The sequence below is a fragment of the Hesperophylax consimilis genome, chromosome 1 (genome assembly GCF_061612785.1).
Source record: "Hesperophylax consimilis isolate HC1 chromosome 1, BYU_Hcon_1.0, whole genome shotgun sequence".
In the NCBI taxonomy this organism is placed as follows: Eukaryota; Metazoa; Arthropoda; class Insecta; order Trichoptera; family Limnephilidae; genus Hesperophylax; species Hesperophylax consimilis.
In genome coordinates this window covers 30,158,575-30,181,546 of record NC_142836.1, presented here as the reverse complement: position 1 = coordinate 30,181,546, position 22,972 = coordinate 30,158,575, and the positions used below count along the sequence as shown (strand labels likewise).

General features: G+C 32.3%; 2 protein-coding genes across 2 annotated transcripts in view; one reads left to right on the top strand and one right to left on the bottom strand.

Annotated features, from left to right (window-relative positions):
• Positions 1 to 3,061: 3,061 nt before the first annotated feature.
• LOC149426614 (lysozyme-like) lies at positions 3,062 to 19,869 on the top strand. Its single transcript, XM_089632179.1, has 4 exons — positions 3,062 to 3,221; positions 16,964 to 17,143; positions 18,277 to 18,350; positions 18,976 to 19,869. Exons 1-4 carry the CDS (start codon positions 3,155 to 3,157, stop codon positions 19,120 to 19,122), a joined length of 468 nt encoding a protein of 155 aa, XP_089488305.1. The 5' UTR covers positions 3,062 to 3,154; the 3' UTR covers positions 19,123 to 19,869.
• Positions 19,483 to 22,972, bottom strand: part of LOC149426613 (low density lipoprotein receptor adapter protein 1-like) — a 30,049-nt gene continuing 26,559 nt past the window's right edge. The window contains exon 6 of the mRNA XM_089632168.1: positions 19,483 to 22,187. Coding sequence (XP_089488294.1) covers positions 22,101 to 22,187 — 87 coding nt within the window. The 3' untranslated portion in view covers positions 19,483 to 22,100. The remainder of the gene's footprint in view (positions 22,188 to 22,972) is intronic.

Sequence of the window (22,972 nt, the reverse complement as noted above, 5' to 3'; positions counted from 1 at the left end):
AGGTAACAATAATGTTTGTAATACTTTGGCTGGTATTTTTTTCGCTATCAGTAATATTAGTTACAAAAAAAATAATTGTACATATTTTAAATTTATTTATGTTTGTATTCATAATTTTCATATTCCAAAAATTAAATATTTATTTATAAAATCAAAATTTAAAGCGAGTTTCATCACCTTTCAAAAACAGTTTTTGGTTTTCGGATGCATTCACAAATCTTTAATGTATTTGGTTTTTATTGCAAAGGGGAAATACTCCGTCATTCTGAAGGAATACGCCAGATTGTTTTAAACAATATAATTTATATGAACATAACTATGAATGATAAGACACCTACCGAACAGTTTTTTAATCGGTGCCTACCTATGTCACGATGTCCTTTTTACGGGTGCCCATCTATATCATAATGTCCTTTTAACGGGTGCCCACCTATGCCATCATGTCCTTTTAGTGGGTGCATACTTGTGTCATCATGTCCTTTTAATGGGTGCCTACCTATGTCACGATGTCCTTTTTACGGGTGCCCATCTATATCATAATGTCCTTTTAACGGGTGCCCACCTATGCCATCATGTCCTTTTAGTGGGTGCATACTTGTGTCATCATGTCCTTTTAATGGGTGCCTACCTTTGTCATCGTGTCCTTTTTAGAGGCTTATCACGTGTAATCCAGTAAAATTTTCCATCCATTGTCTCATTTTCTTGGAAAAATAATAATCAGGCAATATAAAACTCTCTTCCATTTAAATGTTTTTAATAGGAAAATTATTCTTTGAAATATTATTAAATGATGTGTGCTTGGTTGTCATAAAGAGTTTCAAAATTCATTCATTTTCTCAGAAAACTACAGCATTTTTCAAACTATACTTAAATTTGTATTTGAGGCCAAAATACTTGAACATCCTGAATTATATTGTTTTAATCAAAAGGTGTAGCACATATTTTATTTATTTGTGTTTCAAATTCTAAAATATCATTTCTTCACGATTTTATACGCAACTTTGGCAATTATTAATGATAATTATTTTAAAAATTATTTTTCCCTACCTACTACGTAAATACAATGTAATATGAAATTAACAATGTTAATTATTAAAAAAAAACATTTTAATGGGCTTAAATTTAAATTACAAACGGCCGATTTATATTGGAACACAAATTTGCCGTAAATGAATTTAAAATTACAAACGACCGATTTTTACCGAAATTAATTGTCGTAAATGAATTTAAAATTAGGACCCAAAAATACACTTTTTTAAGATGTTTATTTTGTATTTCATTATAATATTTAGATAGTAGGGTGGGCAAGATAATTATTTTAATAATTACAATTAACTGACAAAAAATGTAAAAGTTGCCTCTAAAATCATGAAAAAATTGAATTATTTTATGGCCTATATTTTATAATTTAAAATAGAAATAAATAAAGTAGCACAAATCCGTACTAGATGTTTGCTATACCTTAGAATAAAAATATCATAAATATCATATATAATAAAATATCAAGTATTCTAGCTTCAAATCCAAACAAGTTTAGTAAAAAAAGGATCCGAAATCAATTGACTTGATCATAATTTGCTGATATCCATACAACAAACCAAAATTTTTCCAAGAACCTACGTTTTTATCACGCATTCCTGTTAATGTAAAATTAGATGACAATGGCCAAGATACGAGTAGTTCTGTGAACAGTAGACCTCGCGTCCAAAGAAGCATGTTTCTAACTTTCTCGTATTTAATAAACCAACACAAAAATTTCCTCTGAAATCTGAAAACTTTTTTGAAACATTCTTCAGGCATCCTGCCTACACGGAGAAAAATGAGTATTACTAATTTATTAAGAATCTTTTCAAATTATTGGTAATCCGGTTAAAATCGGGATTGCAGGCCGTTTCCTGATAAATTTATTAGATCTTGTACTGGAAACGGAACGTTCAAACAAATTTCCAAACAGACGAAATGTAAAACAGTATTTCGCTAAAACAAGTTTTCGCTACGCTCAGTTTATTACAGAGATAAATTTATACCTATATTTAAATAAATATTTAAAACTCGTTCGTGATATAAATACCTATGCTCCATAATTTAACAGCATCTTGTTTACATGTTTTATTTTTATCGGTCTTATCCGCAGTTAAATTTCCCAGGGAATATTATTCTCATTTGTTAAAAATTCTTAGAATATGAATGAGATAAATATAAATTTATGATGTTAACAAGAAAACATCTTTATAGTGAAACTGCTATAATAATCACCATTAAATAACACAAGTTAAATACATAGTACAGAAACTTTTAATTTATAATTTTTCAGAGAAGATATATTTTTATCAAACATAAACATACTTAGTTATAATTTGTTATCGACAAAATTATCATTATTTAGTGTCAATTTTCTTCGTAAAATCTAGTAAATGAAAATTGTGCTTACCGCATAAAATGAATACGATTTTAATGTTATGGGTAGATTTTTCTAAAGCAATAGTTCTAAGGTTCAAATCCAATTATAAAGATTATTATTTCCGTGCGGTTTAATGTAAAAGTGTCATTTTGATTAAAGACCGGAAATGAGTGTGTATATATCTATTACCTATATTAATTTGACGTAAGCACCTAAACCTAAAAATTATTATATGTACGTGCTAAGTTTCGCGGCCTCACCGACATAGTCATCACGGGAGGTCAAACATTGGGTTTGTTTATTATACCAACAGCTATGAGTATAATCTTTCGTAATGTTCATTCTTATTAGATTCTGATAAGAAAGCATTAGCCAAATGCACTATTAATTGGAAATCATTACCAAAGTAGGCGATTCCAGAATTGACCATTTTGTTGAACTTAGGCTCAATATACTGAATAGAAAAGGGTTCAAAGAAAAAGATCAATCCAGCAAAAGGGCGCATCATTGATTTGGATATTGTAAATCGACGGGGAAATGGGAATACCTCTTGATTAGGTGGAATGTTTGAACTTGAATCATCTGTGAAGCTGCGCGATGATCTCACGCTTGTTATTATGCGGGGAGGGTCCGACTCTACTTATAGCGAGGCGGTAGACCCGGCAAGCCAGTCACAGTCCATACCTCCGCCGAGTAACACCTCATTTTCCTAGTACAGACCACAGTGACAGTTTAGCCAACCCCAAACACAACATGGAGTACAGCAAATGTGGAGCCGTGGTGTTCTTAGTGGCCATGGCCTTCTTCGCCCCAGTTCAAGGTAGGATACTGGATACTAATAAAATACAAGACCATTACACATCGGTACTTAATCGAAACAAGAGTCGTACATCAGCGATGTTCGTGAGAAGACAATTTGTTTAGGTAAACAATATGATAATTAATTTAATTCGACAGATGCAAGAAAATAATTTAACATCATAGTAAATTTGCTTGCGTAAATGTAATAATACAACGGTGAAACCTTGCTGTTGGTATTTGCCTAGGATGGGTTGTTTCACAAATTTTTAACGATTAATCAAATTTCAACGTCAATTTTTAAGTCTGTGAAAGTCCAATGCAAGTTTTGTTATTATGTTATTATAGGCCAGTTCCTTCACAGAACTGAAATAATAACAGAACTTGCTTAGGACTTTCACAGAATTAACGTTGAATTTGATGAATCGTTCAAATTCTGTGAAACAACCCGTCCCTAGTGTAATATATTTAAATAATAATATTTACTGTACTGGTACTTCACCCTGTTATTCGTACCTACGATTTATTTATTTATGTATTAAGAACTGGATTCTAAGGAATTCATTGCCTCTAATGTATAATTAATAATCAATGTTACATATTTAATATTATTATAATTTTGTTGTGACTGCTGTGACCTTACACACGAGTAGCTTGAACCAAATATATTTATGATTATAATTAATTCACGTGTACGTCGATAAAAATATTCCTGCAAACAGCGTGTAACTATTATGTCTTCTGCAGAACAATCAATTTCACAAGAAGAGGTCTGCAACTTGTGTACAGCTGTATTCATTTCTTACTAGTTAATTTTCTTTTATAAGTCAATTTTAATTCGTCACTCCCTTAGGCATGGAATTTTCGTTTAGGCTTTATTTATTTTTATATTCACCCGCCTAACAACGTTCCCCAAATGGGTATGGTATCCCAATTACAGTGCATGCAGGTAAACTAAAAAATATTCAACAATTTGCAGTTAATATATAATAAATAAACAATAAACAATATAATGATATTATTATGATTTATTACCAAATGTTTTCAATCACTACCATGTACATTAAAACATCTGACCTTTAGATATTAACCTATCTTAAAAATATTTAAAAAAAAAATATCTTCACACCAGTGTAAAAGATAATTTTATGCATTTAACGTATATTGGGCTTGGTAACACAATAAAATTAGTAAAAAATAAGATATTCGTTTCATGAATAACATTATTTATATTAAAACAATAATAATTCACCGTCACCAAATCCGCCATATATAAAATTTAAATTCACAAAACTTTATTTTAACAACTTCTTTGTAGGTATATAACCTTTATTCAGGAAGTAGCACCTTCTCACGAACAGATCGGTAGGGAAATCAAGCGGAATCAATTTGAAGGTTAGAATTGTACCTAACGATATAAACATAGGTAACATTTTCAGTAATGTGTTATACATATTTATATATATATATATACATATATGAAGTTGTATTCTTCGGGACGTACCAAGTTATCTCGTGTGATAATGTTATGATTTAAGCTTTTTTTTTCTGAAAACATGTTATTATTGTTTCTCCTAATTAATTAGTTCTCAGGATTCAAGGCTGTCCGGGTTTACCTTTGGCCATTGTTTTATGTTCCTTTATTGTTCGCATTATTATGTAAATTTTCGTGGATGTTATGAAAATGTTGATTCACTGACATAATCGAGTGACGCAGAGTTTTGGAAAAGTTAGTTTTATGGTTTATACATACCAATATAGATTTGTTGACAGTAATTTATCTTCATTTGGTAATTACCTAGCTATACCTAACCTACTATCTCAAAAAACTTACCCGCTAAGTATTTTCACGAAACGATGTTGTTGTGAATTTGTTATGTATATTGTACGATAGCAAAATCCTGAATATTTATATAAAACAGGATTCGACGCTGCTAAAAATAACCCAGCTTAGTGATCGTAAGGTCCTCTGAAGGTTCTGAGGTCACTGAATCCTCCTGTCCTTTGGTTCACGGATCTCTCGCGAAGTAATAGGAACTCGCCAATGTTACATATAGCGTACATTATTGAATATGTTGCAAGTACTGTCGAAATATCATTAGTGAAAGATCACGATTCAGGAATTATATTATATCAAAACAATGTCTGAAACGGCGTCTGGTATGTTTAGTAACTAAATCTGAATAGTGTGGAATACATATATTCTTGTGCCGCCTAATTTCTAAGTAATAAGATTCCTCAATTGGAGGTACTATCGTCCCACGAGAACAAATACTGGAAAGCGTTTATTTTCAAAAATTCTATCATAAAAACTAAGTTTTTTATTCACTTGAACATTTTAACTAATTGTTTAAGCTTTTTGGCTTTTACACTATGAGAAAACATCAATGAATTGTTAGGAAAACTTGTTAGATTATTGTTAATCAATTTAATTGTAAATGATTAATTAGTTATAATAAAAATATATAAATTTGTTATAGACCACTTTAATTTTAATTACACTCTACCGGTTTCGGAAGCACTCTACCTTCGTTAGGAGAATATTAAAAGTTTGAAGGAAGGGTGCTTCCGTAATTAAAATTAAAGTGGTCTTAAACAAATTTATATATTTTTATTGCAAATTATGGTGAGCCACAAAGTCAATGCTTATTACAAATATGATTAATTCGTTTTTTTATGATAAAGTAATGTTTATAAGACAAGGTTTTATGCATAGCATAAAGAATAACAAATAATTATGAGCAATAATTAGTCAACTGAAATATCAACACAAATTGAAAATATCTCAAAAAATATAATAAGCAGTAATTTTTGATTGAGGTACTAGTACATATCGGCGAAATAAGTCGACATAGCTCAATTGTTCAGAGCACCTGGCCGGACATCAGAAGGCACGGGTTCAATTCCCGTTGGCGGCGTTTATTTTTACTCGGGAGATATTTTCAATTTGTATTAATATTTCTAGCGACTTATTATTGCTTATAATTATTTCATTAATTAGTAATAGAAGACAGTATTCGTTCTCCGTTATAGAACACCTAAGTATTTATTGCGTTGCCTTTGGGTGAGTGAGTATGTAAATGTTATTCCTCTTTCAATCCACCGTTATAACTCTCAATAGTCGCTTTGCCAAATTGGCCAAAATAATTTATGTATGTTGGTGGAAATCCTAATAAATATAACGTGGGTGTCATTATGTTAAGAATATTCAAATTATCTAAGTCGAACGTTTGTAATCCGTCGTCGCTGTAAGCAAGTCCGGATCCCAAGGCTATTATCAGGAAATATGATGGTATGTTCATCGCCAATAAATTATTTGCAGCACTAATTCAAACTATAACTGGTTTATTATTAGATATTATTATGCAAGGGTGACTAATGGCAGGACCGATCCAACCCAGTATTGGCTTGTATCGTGTGGAGCTTCAAATTTCCTCGTATCTTCCTTTCGCACATTATATTATGCAAAATAGACGTTGATGATCTAAAGCTCATGAATTATTCCAATGTAGAGCCTTCACCTAAATAATTATACTATATTAAATGTATTTAAAAAAAAAACAGATTTCATTCGAATTTTTTTAAATGCGAAAAAATAAATTCAGAATGTCGCAATTGAGTTGTCGCAATCAAAACTGGTCAGATCCAAAATTAAAAAAAATAAACTAAGTATTGAACTGTGTTCATTATTAACAAAAGAACAGTTCTTATTTTTCAAAAGCAGTCATATCCGCATATTTTGTAAGAGAAACCGGTTTAAAAAGCGGCTGTGGTATGAAAAATAGTCAAATCCAGCACTTGTTTTGATGTTTCCTGAAAATTCACCTAAAGTGGAGTTGACCAGTTTTGATACCAATGGTCACAATTAATCGTAAATAAATTTCTAGTGTCACAGTTAGTCGTAAATAAATTCAGAGTGTCACAGTTAATCGTAAATAACAATCGCCTGTCGTGCGGACTATATTTGGAATGAAGATTAAACAGGAAACAAAAATAAGTTTTTTAAGCTTTACTTCTTATTTTAAGAAGACAGATTTTTTACTAAGTATAACTCATTTTTAAAAGGAGGTAAGTTAGTCCTCGCTATTGTACTCGATGCATTATGCCTGTCAGCCGAGCGCGAGTGTTCTAAAAGTGAGATATAACCGAGAAAATTATTTAAAAAAACTCACATTCAAATATTTTACCGTGTTATTGAAAAGCTGTTATAAAATATTATTTTGATTTGGGGCACTTCCTCGTTACGTTATTATATGTAGGTATCTGCCTTCTGGTGATGTGACCCAAGGGTCAAACTTGTATAAAAATGAGGACACGAGCAATCTCTCGAAAGGTGGCGTCTTTGTCACTTTCGATTATTGTGTAATATTTTTATTAAAAGCCGAGGAACGACTATTACTTTATCTCAAAATAGTATAAAACAATTTCGCTATCCGCGTCTGTCTGTTTGTGCGCTGAGTTCTTCTAAACTACGCAACGGATTTTAATAGAGTTTTCGCTCTCATTTAGAGAATTTCTTCCGAAAGGTTTATATATAATACACTAATATTATATTTATAGAAAGTTGTCAAAATTCGATGCTTTGTAATCAAGTCGTAAAAAATACTTTCGGGCGCTTAAATTGCTAACGCTGGTTAACCTAACGAGATACATCAAAATAATCTCCCCAGTAACGCCTGGTACACATCATCAAGTATTGTATAGTCAAGTTATAATAAAGTAATAATATTAAGTCGATATTTTAAAATTAATATCAAGGTCGACGTTTGATTGAAAGGAATGGAGATTATAATCCAATATATTATCAATGTGGGTATAAGTTAATAGAATATTATACAATTCCTGAAAAACCAGAATTAGAATACCTAAGCAGCTAGTGGTGACATTTCCATTCCGCGGTCATATTATTAATTATTACATAACTTATCTGATAATCCAATTATTCACCAACATGAGTATCATGCCATTTAGATTGAAAAAATAACTTGTGTCTCTGTCAATCTAAATTAATTGCAGCCAATGGACACAAAATTCACCGAAATCGTAGAATCAATAAATCACAGCGGGTACGAAATTCCTAACAATAGACGTACTAATGTTATGACATCAGAGATTCGGTGCAGATCCTGAGCGAGTATTTTTTTCTTGATTTGTAACCGGTATTTTGACGTCGCCTTTTCTGTCTTCTTCCGTCGATTATGTACCCAAGGGTACCATTACACACGAGCTCCAAACCAATAGATTGCCGTGACATTTGCCGTATATTAGTTTTCATTTGGCGGTACATGCATTGGTCGCTTTTTTTTCGAATTAATTTTAAATTCAAACGATTCACATCGAATAAGAAACGAGGATCACAGAACGAATACTGAGAAGCACGCAAAAGTTTCCATCTAACTGATATTAATCCTTTATTAGATAAACAGATTCTGACAAGATTAAACTTACTAGATTTAAAAATATTTATTCGTCAAAGATTTTAATGTGTTTTGTAGTTGATCTATGGTCACCAGCCACATTCTCCAAAGTGCATCTCCATTACAAACTATAGTGGACTTAATAATTCATTGTAAAATCATTAAAATGTACATACGTGAGGATAATAAAAATTAATAACTATAGCTAATGAATATATTTTCTCTGCATCGTAATACAAGAATATCACGGTCAAATTTGTGACCATGACAAGTTTAATGTGCATTTTCCATGTCAAAGGTTAATACACCATTATTTCAAAGAAGGGGGAGAATATTATATCTCTTAAATATCATATTATTATTACTAATACTTTTTATTGTTTTTGTAAACTGCGCCTGCTCTCAAAACAGGCTTTTCCAGTGAGTGAAGCACCGTACATGTTATTAATGTACATCACCCGTGTAATGTAATTCTTAAAGCCAAAAAATAATATATTTCAACTTATAAATGAGTAGCTAATGTGAATTAAATAAATAATTATCTCAACGATGCATGAGATGACACCATTCCAAGTCCATTAAATAAGTGTCACAATGATTATTATCTGAATCACAATACTTGGATGTTATCAATGTCACGATATTCATAATATAGTTATAATTAAGGTGCCGCACAAATAATAATAAACATAATATGTAATGATGTAGATTGGTTTTCCCGTCCAGGATATGGGAGAAGAATGTCATGGCTCCCCCCTATTACCCGCCCACTAAACTGAACTACCAACTGTTACCAAGATACAATTTTATTAATTATAACGAAGCAAGTTCCGGGATTTCATATCCATAAGCCACCTAAAGGTTGACAATATGACTGCCCATTCTGTTCTTGGTAAATGTCAATAGTCTCTTGCATTGTTTCTATATTACTTCTGGTTAATACATACTAATATGTTGTCAAATGATTGTTTTTATATTACTATTGGTTAATACATACGAGTATGTTTTCAAATGATTCTTTCTACATTACTTCTGGTTTATACATACTAATATGTTGTCAAATGATTGTTTTTATATTACTTTTGGTTCATACATACGAGTATGTTTTCAAAGATTCTATGATAAATCAACACATCGACAATTCAACACACCTTTAAAAAGTGATATAAAGTCATAAGAAAGATGAAAAAAAATTAAATCTAACCTAACCTAACCTACTTAACCCAGTTAATAAAGTTCTTGTTTCATCACTTTCAGTGACTTTATATAACATTTTAAAGATGTGATGAATTATCATTTTGATGATTTACCCGGTCACCGTTTTCAAATGATTCTTTCTACATTACTTCTGCTTTATACATACTAATATGTTGTCAAATGATTGTTTTATATTACTTTTGGTTTATACATACGAGTATGTTTTCAAATGATTCTTTCTTGATTACTTCTGATTTATGCATACGAGTATGTTTTAAATGGTTTTTTCTATATTACTTCTGGTTTATACATACCTACGAGTATTGTTTCAATATCGTAGAAAATATTTTTTTTTCAAATCAATTAATAATAATTTACGAGAAAAAACATCAATATTAACTTATTTCGTATGTACATAATAATACTGTTATAATAATAATAATAAACATACATAATGGCCATTTTTATATATTTTATTAAGTAAAATAATAGTGTAAGATATATTGTTTATGAATTTCTACGCTAATGAAGAGAGCTTCTCGAATGTGGTGTAGGAGTTAAAAATAATATTATAGAGTGTACAATTACTAGGATTGGGTGTGAAACAATTAAATATGGTTTGTTTTCAATTTGTTTGAGTATCATATTTTTTATGTTCTCTGGAAGAGTATTATACAATCTTGTTGCAATGTTTCTAAAATTTATTTGATTGAAAGTTGTATGCATTACAGGAATTTTGAGTAAATCATTTTAATCCGTAAATTGTAATCTCGCATTAACTATAATAATAAAATTTAACCTATAAGATATTTAAGACACGTATACATTTGAGAAATATACTAATTTTTGTTATCGCATAAATCAAATCAAGGTCCTCATTCTTGAGACTTGCATCACCTGTGAAAATAGTTATTGCTCTTGAGTTAATTAGTAGGTAAACAATATCGCTAAACCACTTCCTACATTAGTGTGATAAACCGCTTCCTGCATTAAGTTTCATAAATATTACACCATCAACAAGCAGCTACACTTTACTAATTAAATATGTACTTATTCATATTTAAGTTTAAATAAAATATAAATATGCGTAAAAAACAGATTTATTGAAATACTTCAATTAAAGTAATATTTCAAGATAACCTTTGGGGCAGAAAACACTTTACCTAATTAATAATTCAAATTCTAACAAAACATTTGGTGGATTTTCAACAACACATTAAATTTATTTATTTTTATTTTGTTAAAAATAGTCTTATATCTTTAAAATAATGCTTTTTGTATCCGTAGAAAATACGGGATATAACTTGACTTGTAATACAAAATTACGAGTATTACACATAGGAAAATGAATCTTGTAAAACCTTAGTGATACATTATTGCTTTTCTGTGTTTGAATTATTTCAGTTTTCTTAGCACTTCCAGTTCCAATTTGGAAAATATCACACTGGTATGCACATAGAAATTATACTGTTGAAAACTGCAGATAAATAAATTAAATTCATATTTTTTAAGCAAATTTGACAAAAAAACTTGAGCAAGTTAAATGAAATGCTATGTGCCAACCGGTTTCACTTGGCTTCATCAGGGTAACAATTTGTCACCCTAAATAAGCTAAAGCCAAATGAAACCGGTCGGTGAATAAATTTAAATAAATTACTTGTTAAAAAAAAGTGTTTGTTATAATAAATACGTCAAACCACAAAATGATTGCTTTCTACGAAAACAAATATAACAAGTTCTTCGACGATGCCAGTCGATATCCTGGTATAATCCATGCATAAACTTAAACATCGCAGCATCCCACATCTGAATAGCAAATTAAGTAATAATAAATTAAATTTTACTCAAAGTAGGAACAGGAACCAGGGAGTCTGTAGTCTGTAATCTGTAGGCACCAGGTCGCCGGGGCCGACCCGTTAGGTTCACGACCTACGCGAACGAGATTTTTTGCATCAGCCACTGCAAATCTAGTTTTGGATCTATAAATAAGTGCACGCGGATACACCATACCTGGCCAACGATGTTTTCCAATAATCGTCGAGACTGGACTTTACAGTACCATGTACTGTGGACCAGTGGCGCGCGGTCACATCCATCCTAGACCAGGCTATAAAATATTATCTGCAGGCTGTAAGTAATACGAAATTGTATCTAAAACAAACAGAAAAAAATAGTGTACCTAAGTGGTAATTCGGCCAGTAAGATAATTTCCCTTGCGTAAAAGATACAATATCCACAGCATCTATACCAAAACTTTTTTTATTCGCAGAAACTATTATTATTATTTCTTTTATTGCCACCGTGGTGAAAGACCACCATCAGAATCAGAATCGAAACATTGGCGTTGCTTTAAATGGCTTTAGCCGGGTTTTTTTACCAGATATGAATAGACAGATTCTTTCCCACTTTCCTCTACCCCATTTCCTTCTTCTGCTCACTACCTCCAGCCTCACAATACCCCGATTAGGGATGTCATGAAACGTCAGATGACGTCAGAAAATTTACTTGTCGTTAGTGAAATTCTATTAATTTCTGATATTTGTTAATGCGTTGCCTTCAATCTATCGGTAAGGTACTTATATTTTTTTATTCAGATAGCTGATTACATTTTCTAAAATAAAGTCCGCGATAGGTACAATCTAAAATATTTGGAACTGGGTTATTTTTGTGATTGAAAAAATGAACTTGCCCAGCATAGCTGACAAGCAAAATAGCTTAACTCTAGACCAACAAAAGGTAAAACGCCCATTTCGTATTGCGACACAATGCGTGCGTCTTTTCATAAATATGCACGTGAACCAAACAAAAATTGTGTTGAGGTTATTTTTCAATGGTTACACGGCTTGTCTAGTTGTATTTAGTCTATGGATGTCACAGAATCACTGGCTCCAGACGTTTGGCGAACAGTTGTGTTTCTTGTGCGGTACTCGCATAAAATATATATTATAAAATCTCTTGTGTGTGTAATCTTTTAGATTTTAGCATGAATGAGACGGGCATGTCGGCTTTTTTTGGTAACAAAAAGAAATGATAAAACTCTGCTTAGAGAAGAATGCTCGAAGTACACTGAGGGGGGGGGGGGAATTCGGAAAATGAATTACATTATCCAGAAGTTATGACGTAGTTATTAATAGAAAATAAAAATAAATAAAATTTCCCGTTTAAAATTTAAATACAAAAGTATGCAATGCAACACCAGGATTACATGCATAAAATATAGGTATATATACAGGGCGTCCTGGGGTAAAATGCACTAACTTCGGGGGGGTGATTCTAGATGATTTTAGAAGTAGAAAAGACAAATAACTTTTTTAAACATTTTTTACATGACCGCACGCCAATTCTATGAACCATCACTGCAGAAGATACGTCTTTTCGGCCTTCAGGCGATGGTATTAGCGGGAAGCGCAGTAATACTCATAGCTCAATGCCAACTACATTATCACGTTATTCTTATCTCGGCATATTTCCCACTACAAGTCAACCAGGTCAGCCTGGTAAATAGAGCCAACTGATTTATTGTGATTATTATACGAATCTGTTTACATTTCTTTAATTTCTGTACACGATATATTGCAAGCAATACGATAAACATTGCTAATGTTTTTATTATTTATTTATTATATTCCGCATTGCGGTTTATCCATTGCGACTGAATATGTTTGAGACACAATACGCCTAATTAAATGATTACTTATCAATTAAATATTTTCATAGCTTTGAAAAGATATTTAAAAAAATAAGTTGTTTGTGTTCATTGGATATATTAAAAACGTGTTCTATTCTGCGTGTGTTTTTAAAGTATTTACATTCAGGTAATTCTGTAGTATCCTATGAAATAATAGGCAACTCGTTTTATTTTTACATTCAATTTTAACAGAAAACAACGACATAAATCGAATTTACCAGTTTCCACCTGGCACAGCGATGGCCTTGAAATTTTAAGAAGTTCTTATCGTGCGAAACTTGCTTCGATTTAGAGTATCGTCCCACGGGTCGGTAAAGAATCGACAAAAACCGAGTGCGGTATACCGAGAGCCCACCGATCCATATGTTTGTATTGGGGCCTGCAAACAGTGCAAACGGGTCGGGGGACGAGAGGGAGCGATGCGATGTACTTCCAGTATACAGCTAGCGGTATCGGGTTTCAATGAGAAAGCTCGGAATTTATCGCAACACAGCCAACACCACATAACGAACTTATAATTACAATTTTTACTAATAACATTTATTTTAGTAAACAATTATTTTAAAATACTTAAAAGAATTTATTATTTAGGCTCGTTAATAATATCACAAAAAAATCACAATCTCGTCGTCACTCGGTGACTGACTTGATTCAGAATCGTTTGCTATTATTTACGCGCAATTCGGCCGTCTCCTCAATATCTCATCAAATTACAATTTATATTAATATATTGAATTATCTGTAATAGTAACCTTATAATAGTACTCGTGAGACAATTTGACGATGAAAAGATAATGACATTCAGCGTAAAGTCGCTAAATGCGAAAACAGAAATCTGCAATACCGACAGTTTTCTAAGCTATAAGCTACATAGCTCCACAAGCTACATGGCTTATCTGCCGTGTTTTCCAATGTGCACCGTTAGTAACCACTTCAATCCAAGCTACTACTTCACTACTATAAGACACTTTCAGGATAGTTCAGGATTGCTTAAATCCTAACTGATCAACGCTTGGCTAAGCACAAAACCTCGCTGAGTGCCCTTCTCAAGATATCTTATAAATTTAATAATAGTGCGTACGAAAATAGCCACATACAGAGCGATGCTCGCAGTAACACCTGCTAATTTTTATAAAATATTGTAATATCAACAGTAAACAAACGACCGTGAACCGAGTTAAGTAATAACAATCATTATCCTAAGAGAGGCTTCGCTGACCACAAGACGCTGACATACTTCGTACAACATTTTATTAGTCAAGATGATTATTTATTCAAACATAACTTCAAATCTAAAATGAATGATTCGATATTTCGTAAGCATGACATATTGAGGAATTCGATAGTATAATATATAATCGATAATGAATTAGACAGCGTTATATTATTATGTTATTGTTGTTGTTTCAATAAAGCATTGATAAATTTGTTGATCCTTAAATAAAAATGTTTATGACGTAGATAACTAAATATGTAGCCGTAGAATTATAAATCCTACCTAACCCAGATTCTTGTCCTACCCGTACCTTGAGTATAATTTGAGTCACCTCCCAAGGAGAACCACCAGCTGGAAGGAGAGAAGACAATAGAAAATAGGTGACACACTTAGATATTTTCCTTCCATTCAGGCTATGACTTGGATACCCTAAAAAGGAGACTCGTCTATCGATGTTCAGTTCATGAAAACAGCTTTAATAATCGTATATTTATCCATTTTTTATAATACGATTTCTAGGAAAGTTATTACATTGCCCTCCAAACAATGACATAACGAAGATGCAAATCATCCGGATTTTTCGTCCATCTGCCAACGCGTTACCTTAACCCAAAAATGCAATACACAAAAGGATTTTTATGCCGTAAGTTGAAAATTATTATGATTGAACAAGATTACAAATCAACAATTTACGCCTACACCCCCACATTAAGCGATGACTTAAAGATGACGCGATTCCTAATATATTATAATAATGGAAGAACATATCTATATTGTTTTCGTGACAACAGCTTACGAGTGTATGTACAGATATATAGATTTTCTTCTTTTTGCTATGCTCATATCAAAGGTTAAACAATCCTGACCATCTGTCCTTGTATGTATCTCAGAACACTGGAGTTATTCTGTCCATTTAGGGAATAACGAAATATTACGAAATTGATTTCTTTCACATTTTTCATGGATGAAAGCTAATGAAGAGTATTTATAGGTAGAGCAATGTACATTTTGTTTACAATTTGATTATTTATTAATTAACGCCGTTTTTCGGGGTTTTTACGTATGAATATTAAGAAATATACATTATTTATTGTACATAACTGAATTGCTTCATTAACAACATTTTATATTTTTTTAAAGATAAATCGAAGATCTCCACTGACTTGGTATAATTTTCTCCCTCCATTAGTATTCTGGGCAAAGAAGAATACCTACATACGGTAGTTAGTCCCAGAATTTCTGCACTGAAATAAATCCTGACTTTTAGTATTACGCTGTGGAATCCGGAAGCTTATGAATTCTAGCAATACAGGACTATCAACTAAATCATTTAGAATTTTACATAGAATACCAAGTCAGTGAAAATTCTTCTGTCTGTATTTCTAATGCGACCTTAAGATTTCGAATAGCTTCTATTCACTCCAACTGGTTAAGCACCGCAAGAATCTCGAAAAATCCGATTTGATAATTGGCATTCCTTGAGTGCATTAGGCCAGTTGGAGAATATGTAAGCATGATGTGCATGCGATAGTCAGTTTTTCATCAGAACTCCCTTCAGCCTCACAATGGGTTATTTTCACAAACTATGGAGACAGTTATAGGAGATTTGAAGTTATTTTCTTAGAATTCTGGTTATAATTCTAAAAATCTATAATTTTAATAATTTCATTGATAATTTATTCATTTTAAAGACGTTCTAAAACCGCACATTCCTAAACGGTTCAAACTGGCTACGAGGTCAGAAACGCTAGTGGCTGTTCATGCTACGTATAAACACGGCCAAATTTCTGCGAGTCGAACCACGAATTATGGGAAAGGAACGAAGCGAAGCGCCGCTTGCGTTTGCTTTGTTCTTTTCCCATAATTCGCAGCTAATTTTGTCCTGTTTATACAGACCCCAAGACCAGTTGTCGTTCGTGAACATTGGGTTGTTGAAGCGCAATATCCACGAACAAACACGAACAAGTCGTTTTGTCAGCAAATCAAATGTGGCACAATTTAAATCGTTATAGAAAGCGTAATTCGTCAACATAAAAATGACGTCATTATCGTAATAAAAAAAAAACAAATCAACAACAAAAAACTATGAAAATACACTATTGGTGATCCCATCGTCCTCCCGGCTCTGGTTAGTAGGGAGTAGTTTGGACTCTTAAGCGGTATTCACAATAAAAAATGTAGGTTATACTCCACACTAATGAAGATTTGTGAATATTTGTGGTAATGTAAATGAATTTCCCTTCCAGCTGACGACCTCCCTCCCGTGACAGACGTGTGCCTGGGCTGCATCTGCGAGGCAGTGTCCAACTGCAACCAGACCCTCCAGTGCGACGGGGACACCTGTGGACTCTTCCGCATTACATGGGCTTACTGGTCCGATGCGGGCAAGCCCACCAACGGAGGACAGATTCCCGATGACCCTACAGGTAAATAAAAACGAATCATTTCGTTCAATTTCAACCATTTGATGGTGAAAATGTTGCGAGTCACTTCAGGCAAGTAGAATTTAGTGATGAAGGGTTTAATTCTGCAGATGGAAGATATGTTTTTAAGTTATTTATAAGGGGCTTCAGGAATCCAAGTAGGATTGGAGAGGAGAGATTAGAAATGGGAAGACACATTGTGGAACCAGAAGACATAGCCACATATCCAATGACAACCCTGGTGAACTTTATAAAAGGGACCGGGTGACTGTTAAAGAAATGAGGTAAAATGAGAGATAGCACAATGGGCCTATGGCCTAAGTGCTCACGGGAACTGTAGGTAAACTGTCTGCGTTCTATAAATAAATAAAAATAAAATAGTTCTTTCTTTATAAGTAGTATAACAATTACATATTCCGACAGGTGTAAAACAAGATTAGTAAAAACATATATTTTTTTAATCGCATTCACAGATTATTAAGAAATACTAATTTCGGTTGTGACTCTGTATGTAACTCCGGTTCAATGAACTTTTGCTTCGAACTTGGGCTTCAAGACAAGTGATAAAGTACCAACCTATCTACCTATTTGATCGCTAAATAGTATTATTATCACAATGACTGTACAGTTAGAGGTTGTTGTGAACGGAAGTGGCGCGGTCTGTTATTTTAAAAAATAACCCTTGAAGTTTTCAAACCGCGGCAGCAGGTTTTTATCTGCTAGTAATAATATAATACATTTAACAGAAATTACTTTAATTGCCATTTTTAAAAAGTGGAACTGATTCGTCCGGATTTCAGACTATCCCAACCAATGTATTATAAATTTCTTTTACTTTTTTACCTAAAAATTAGTCAAATTTTACCTCCAACGTTCTAACGCCGAACGACCGGAAAATATCGAATCCGGTCCCCTCACACTGCTACTCGCATGAATAATAACAAAGATATCTTTACTCATGTGATTTTCTCACACGTATAAATGAATATAAAGCTGGGACTATGGCATTCACTAAAGTTAACCTGTCGGATCATTTTTAATATTTCATTGTGTGAAAATTCATATTTTACGTATTGTGTCAAAACTGCAAAATGCTTTGATTGTGTTGTCTCACAAAATGCATTTTTGTTTTTCAGCCTACACCAACTGCGTGACAGAGCCCAGGTGTGCCGCAAGGGCCGTCCAGGGATACATGGCCAAGTTTGGACAGGTACGAGTATATCCATGTTCCTCACATTTCTACCATTCCAATAGCTATGTGCATGCAGGATATGGATTCAGATTATTTCAAGAAAGCCATACAAATACAATATTTGACTGAATCACCGATACGATTGTATTTGTATGCCTTTCTTGAAAGAATTGAGTTTGTATATGGACAGAACTATTTATTCTCATTGCATGTGTACGGACCCACTAATATTTTAAAACAAAACTTGCAAAATACGTTTTATTCCTAAAATAATTTAATTAGCACCATCTGTGAGAGAGCAGATTGTGAATTCTTTTAAGTATACATTTAACACTTAGCTCCTCCTAACAGTCCAAAAAAAGTAATATCTGACAACCAGAGGCTAAAATAGTTTGCTTCTTGTGTTCTTTAGATTTCTCTCTAACAGTTTCCTTCTAATCTTCTTTAGATTTCTCTATAATGATTGACGACCTAATGAAATCATCATTCTCTTTTTTTTCGAGTTTCTTTCTAATGAACAATTGTTCGTAGCCTTCTCTTCTTCTCGAAGGTTTCTCTTCAAAATGATTGTTTGATCATTTTGACGGACTGGCTCATCCGAGTGTACGTGTAGTGTATTGACGACTTTTGACCTTAATTTCAGGATTGCAACAAGGACGGCACCATCAACTGCTATGACCACATGGCCATCCACAAGAAGGGGGGATACGGGTGCTCCGGAGAGCTGCCCTACGACTACGCCAACAAGTTCATGCAGTGCATTGCGGCTGTGCAGAACAAGCAGGGCTGATTCTCACAACATCCTCACAATATACTACTTTAAAAGAATAGTCCAATAATCAGCCCAATAAACGGCGCAATCATAATGCCCAAAGGCGTTTTGCAAGTCGCAAATAATAAATAACAATATTCTTTTACCGGATTATATCATCGTCATCGTCTTGATTCGACTGCTTGAAGAGGTTGCACTGCCATCATACATTCATAATTTATTATTAAACTTGTTTTCAATGGCGTGCTGTCTTAGATATTTCATGCTTTTTATTCGCAATGTGCAGTTACTCGAACTAAATTGACTAAATTATGTAAAACTAGTGGACATTCTCTCGACTCCCAACACAGCTTTTTTCAGCGAAAAGCTTTTTTGTAAGTAAGTACCTACCTACCTACATATATCTATATGAAGTTATTGACTGTTTGCCGGTGTTCTAACGGTTTATCGAGATTGAAATAAGTTGACAATTCTTTATACAGTAGGATTAGGTTGGCAGGAATGATATAACTGTTGGTGAAAATACTATAATGTATTTATTTATTTCTAAAATATTACAATACAATTTATAATATTAAAATAAAGATATTAAATATGTTTTTACTATTAGATAAGTTTAAAACAAATAAACATGATATTATTTTCAATTAAAAATTAGATGACCATATTCAGTTATTTTTCAGTAATTATCGTTTACAGGTACATATCATTTTTGCACTTTGGTGTAACTAATGATAGTCTTTTTCATAAAAATTGCGAAATTTTTGTATTCAATGAAAAATATGTGATATCGAAATAAAGTGATTTACTTAATTTAAAAACATGGTTTTAAATTTTTAATTTTAAGAAATCCACCTTATTGTGCCATACCACTGAATTGCATAATATTTATCTTATGATATAATATTGTAGACTTTTCTTTGGGTGAGATTCACAAAAGTTACAATGAACCTTTTTTGTCCAAATATTATTTTGAAGGTTTTCTTTATATGGGCCTTTAATCGATCGTGACCTCAACAAATACGGAGAGAAGTTTATAAATTACTGAAATATAAAATATATTCAAAAAACACCTCACGAAAATATACCCAACACAATACATTGCGAAAGACAATTAAAACATATTTAAATATTATGTTTTTGGGAAAGAGAATAATATAAAATTCTGGTAATAAATAATAGTCGAATCATTGGATTTATCTATAAACTGAAACTGAAATAATAATAAAACAATATTATTGATTAAATTGCATGAATGCCATCATCACATGAGAAAATGCTGATTCTCGAACTCCAAGAACTTCCGCTAACTGAGCGACTATTCTAAGCCTCTTATAGTATGTATACATTTGTGAACTTAAACGCGAACCGAGCCACGAATTACCGCAAAGGAACGAAGAAACTGCAAGCGGCGTTTCGCGCCATTCGCGGTTGCTTCGTTCATTTCCCATTATTTGAGGTTCAGTTTGGCAGTTCGGCTAGCGTATGTATACGTAGCGTAAGATTTCGAGGAACAATTTAAACCGCGGTTCATCGGTATTTTTTCCATTTTTTTTTTTTAAATTTAGTCTACAAACGAAATAATTTATTTAAAAAAACTGAGTGCTTTACTTAAGGAACGTGTAAAATATTTTGAGCACAATAATCAATTGGATAAAAATAAAAATAATCACACAAATAATTACGCACATCTTTCTGCAGATGAGAATCTTATCACGAAAATATTAATTAAAATATCAAGACATCGGATAAAATAAAAGTAGCCATTTTGCATTTTTCCTACAGGCAAATAGGTTTACGTTTTTAATATTATTTTATAACAATCATATTTTTGATTCACTACTTTTAAATTTTGATTCACTACTTTATTTTAAAATACTTCTCGATATTGTAATAGTACATAATATTTTGAAAGACAGAGGTACATACACAAATCTATATAACGATCAAAGATGTATTTTCATTATTTGAGATAGTTGATTAATTTCGGTTATCTTTAAATTATTACAGTAATAACCTGATAAATGAAATTTATCTCTGATTATTATGAAATGTTACAGTATTTTGGACTTATCTACATAATAGAATACAAGGAGAAAAATTATTCGTCATTAGGTTAAAAACGGGATTGCTGGCCCTTAACGAAATAATTAATAGGTTTTCTGAAAAACTTTTAGTAAAATACTAATGTATTATCACGATGTCGGATAACTTGCGTGAACATGTGTTGCGATATGTGAGGAATTTACTAAAAGTTTATCAGAAATTAATTTGAAGATAATTTGAAGAGAATTTAAATAAATTACCAATACTCAAAAATATTTACATGTGGGTGTAACCTAAAAATCAATCAATAGTGTGGTAAAAAATGGTCAGATTCGATGTCTTCAAGCGTTTGTCTGAATATTGTTTAAATGTTTATAAATATCTACATTTCCTTCAAAGGCGTTGAGAGAAACCTCAGGGTCTACGTCATCTTTGAGGATGCTGTGTAGAAAGTCTGCTAGTATAATAAAAAATTAGAGATTTATAGAATTTATTTTTTTTCTCGTCAACATTTTACCACCATTTTTATCTACTGTCGTGAGTGAAATGTTTGTTTGCAAGGATGGGAATGTACCTACAACATAAAACAATGTAAAATACAAGGCTTCATTATTTTTTTAACCATAAAGCTTTATTATAAATTATAAAATTAAGTCTAATTACATAATGATATTGCCAAGTAGTGTGTGACGTATAATGAGTATTGTTTAAAATTAAATCTATAGGCTTATCAACTACATGCTTAGAGTACAATAATATAATATTTGATTTACGATTTCGAACATCTTATAACTAAATGAATTCACTAGTCTATGTCATTGTGAATTTAGTCTTGTCACGAATGCAAGAGTTATATATTACACGAATATCAATTAAGAGATAATAATATGTTGAGTAGGAGGACGAGATATGTTGATGGTGTTACCATACAGGATGATACCATGTTGTGATTAGCTGAGGACTTGACTGGAGTTAAGGAGGCGAGCCCCGAGCCCTTCATCCCACAGGTCGCAGGTTCCATCCTCCTCGAACGAAACCTTAAACGGAAAACATGAATTATTAATTTCATCGAATGCAACAGAAAAGTTATTTCCAAAATAAAAATAAATCGATTTGTTAGTAACAAAGCGAGAAGAAATTCCTTGACACCACCTAACGGAGATGCTTGCAATAATAAAAGTTGAATACCTTTAGCCACCGCCATCTTGATTTCTTAGGCAGTAGTGTTGACTTGGCGGTAACGAAAAATTCAAAGTAAAGAGACATATTTACCCAAGGAGGCAAGAAGTAAAAACAATATTCTAATTTCGATTTTAAAGATTTCAATAGAAAATGTTGGTGAATTTAACTGTGAAGGCAGTAAATATAAATAACCATTTCATTTTGAAAATACCATATGAAAATTTATTAAACTTTTAGTGACAAATATTATTTAAACTATATAATAGTCGTAAATATATTAAAAATATCTCCATAATGTTTCTACATCACCACGAACGTATTTTTTACAATATGGAATACAACATATTACAGGAACATTATGAAAAACTTAAAATAAATGGTTTCATACGCATGAACTCTGGCCGCTTGTAAAATTCATACTAAACCTACAGAACAAACAGTCCAACGAAGCCCGAAAACTGTCAGTGCATTTCCTACAGCGCGGCTTGAAAAATAAAGGTGGTGGTGTTGTAGCGGATAGAATTAAAACAAAGTCCATAATTTAAAAAAATATGGAGGTTTAACAACGAACTAATCTAACCATCTGCAGACTATTGCGGACTAGATTTTGAAATGCACAGCGCTCCACCAAGTGTTTCGC

What these genes read in the sequence shown, in the direction of transcription:
- LOC149426614 (XM_089632179.1), top strand. Translation starts at nt 3,155, where the DNA reads ATGGAGTACAGCAAATGTGGAGCCGTGGTGTTCTTAGTGGCCATGGCC. An exon ending in CTTCTTCGCCCCAGTTCAAG is followed by an intron (nt 3,222 to 16,963) that starts GTAGGATACTGG and finishes TTTCCCTTCCAG; the next exon opens with CTGACGACCTCCCTCCCGTG. An exon ending in ACATGGCCAAGTTTGGACAG is followed by an intron (nt 18,351 to 18,975) that starts GTACGAGTATAT and finishes CCTTAATTTCAG; the next exon opens with GATTGCAACAAGGACGGCAC.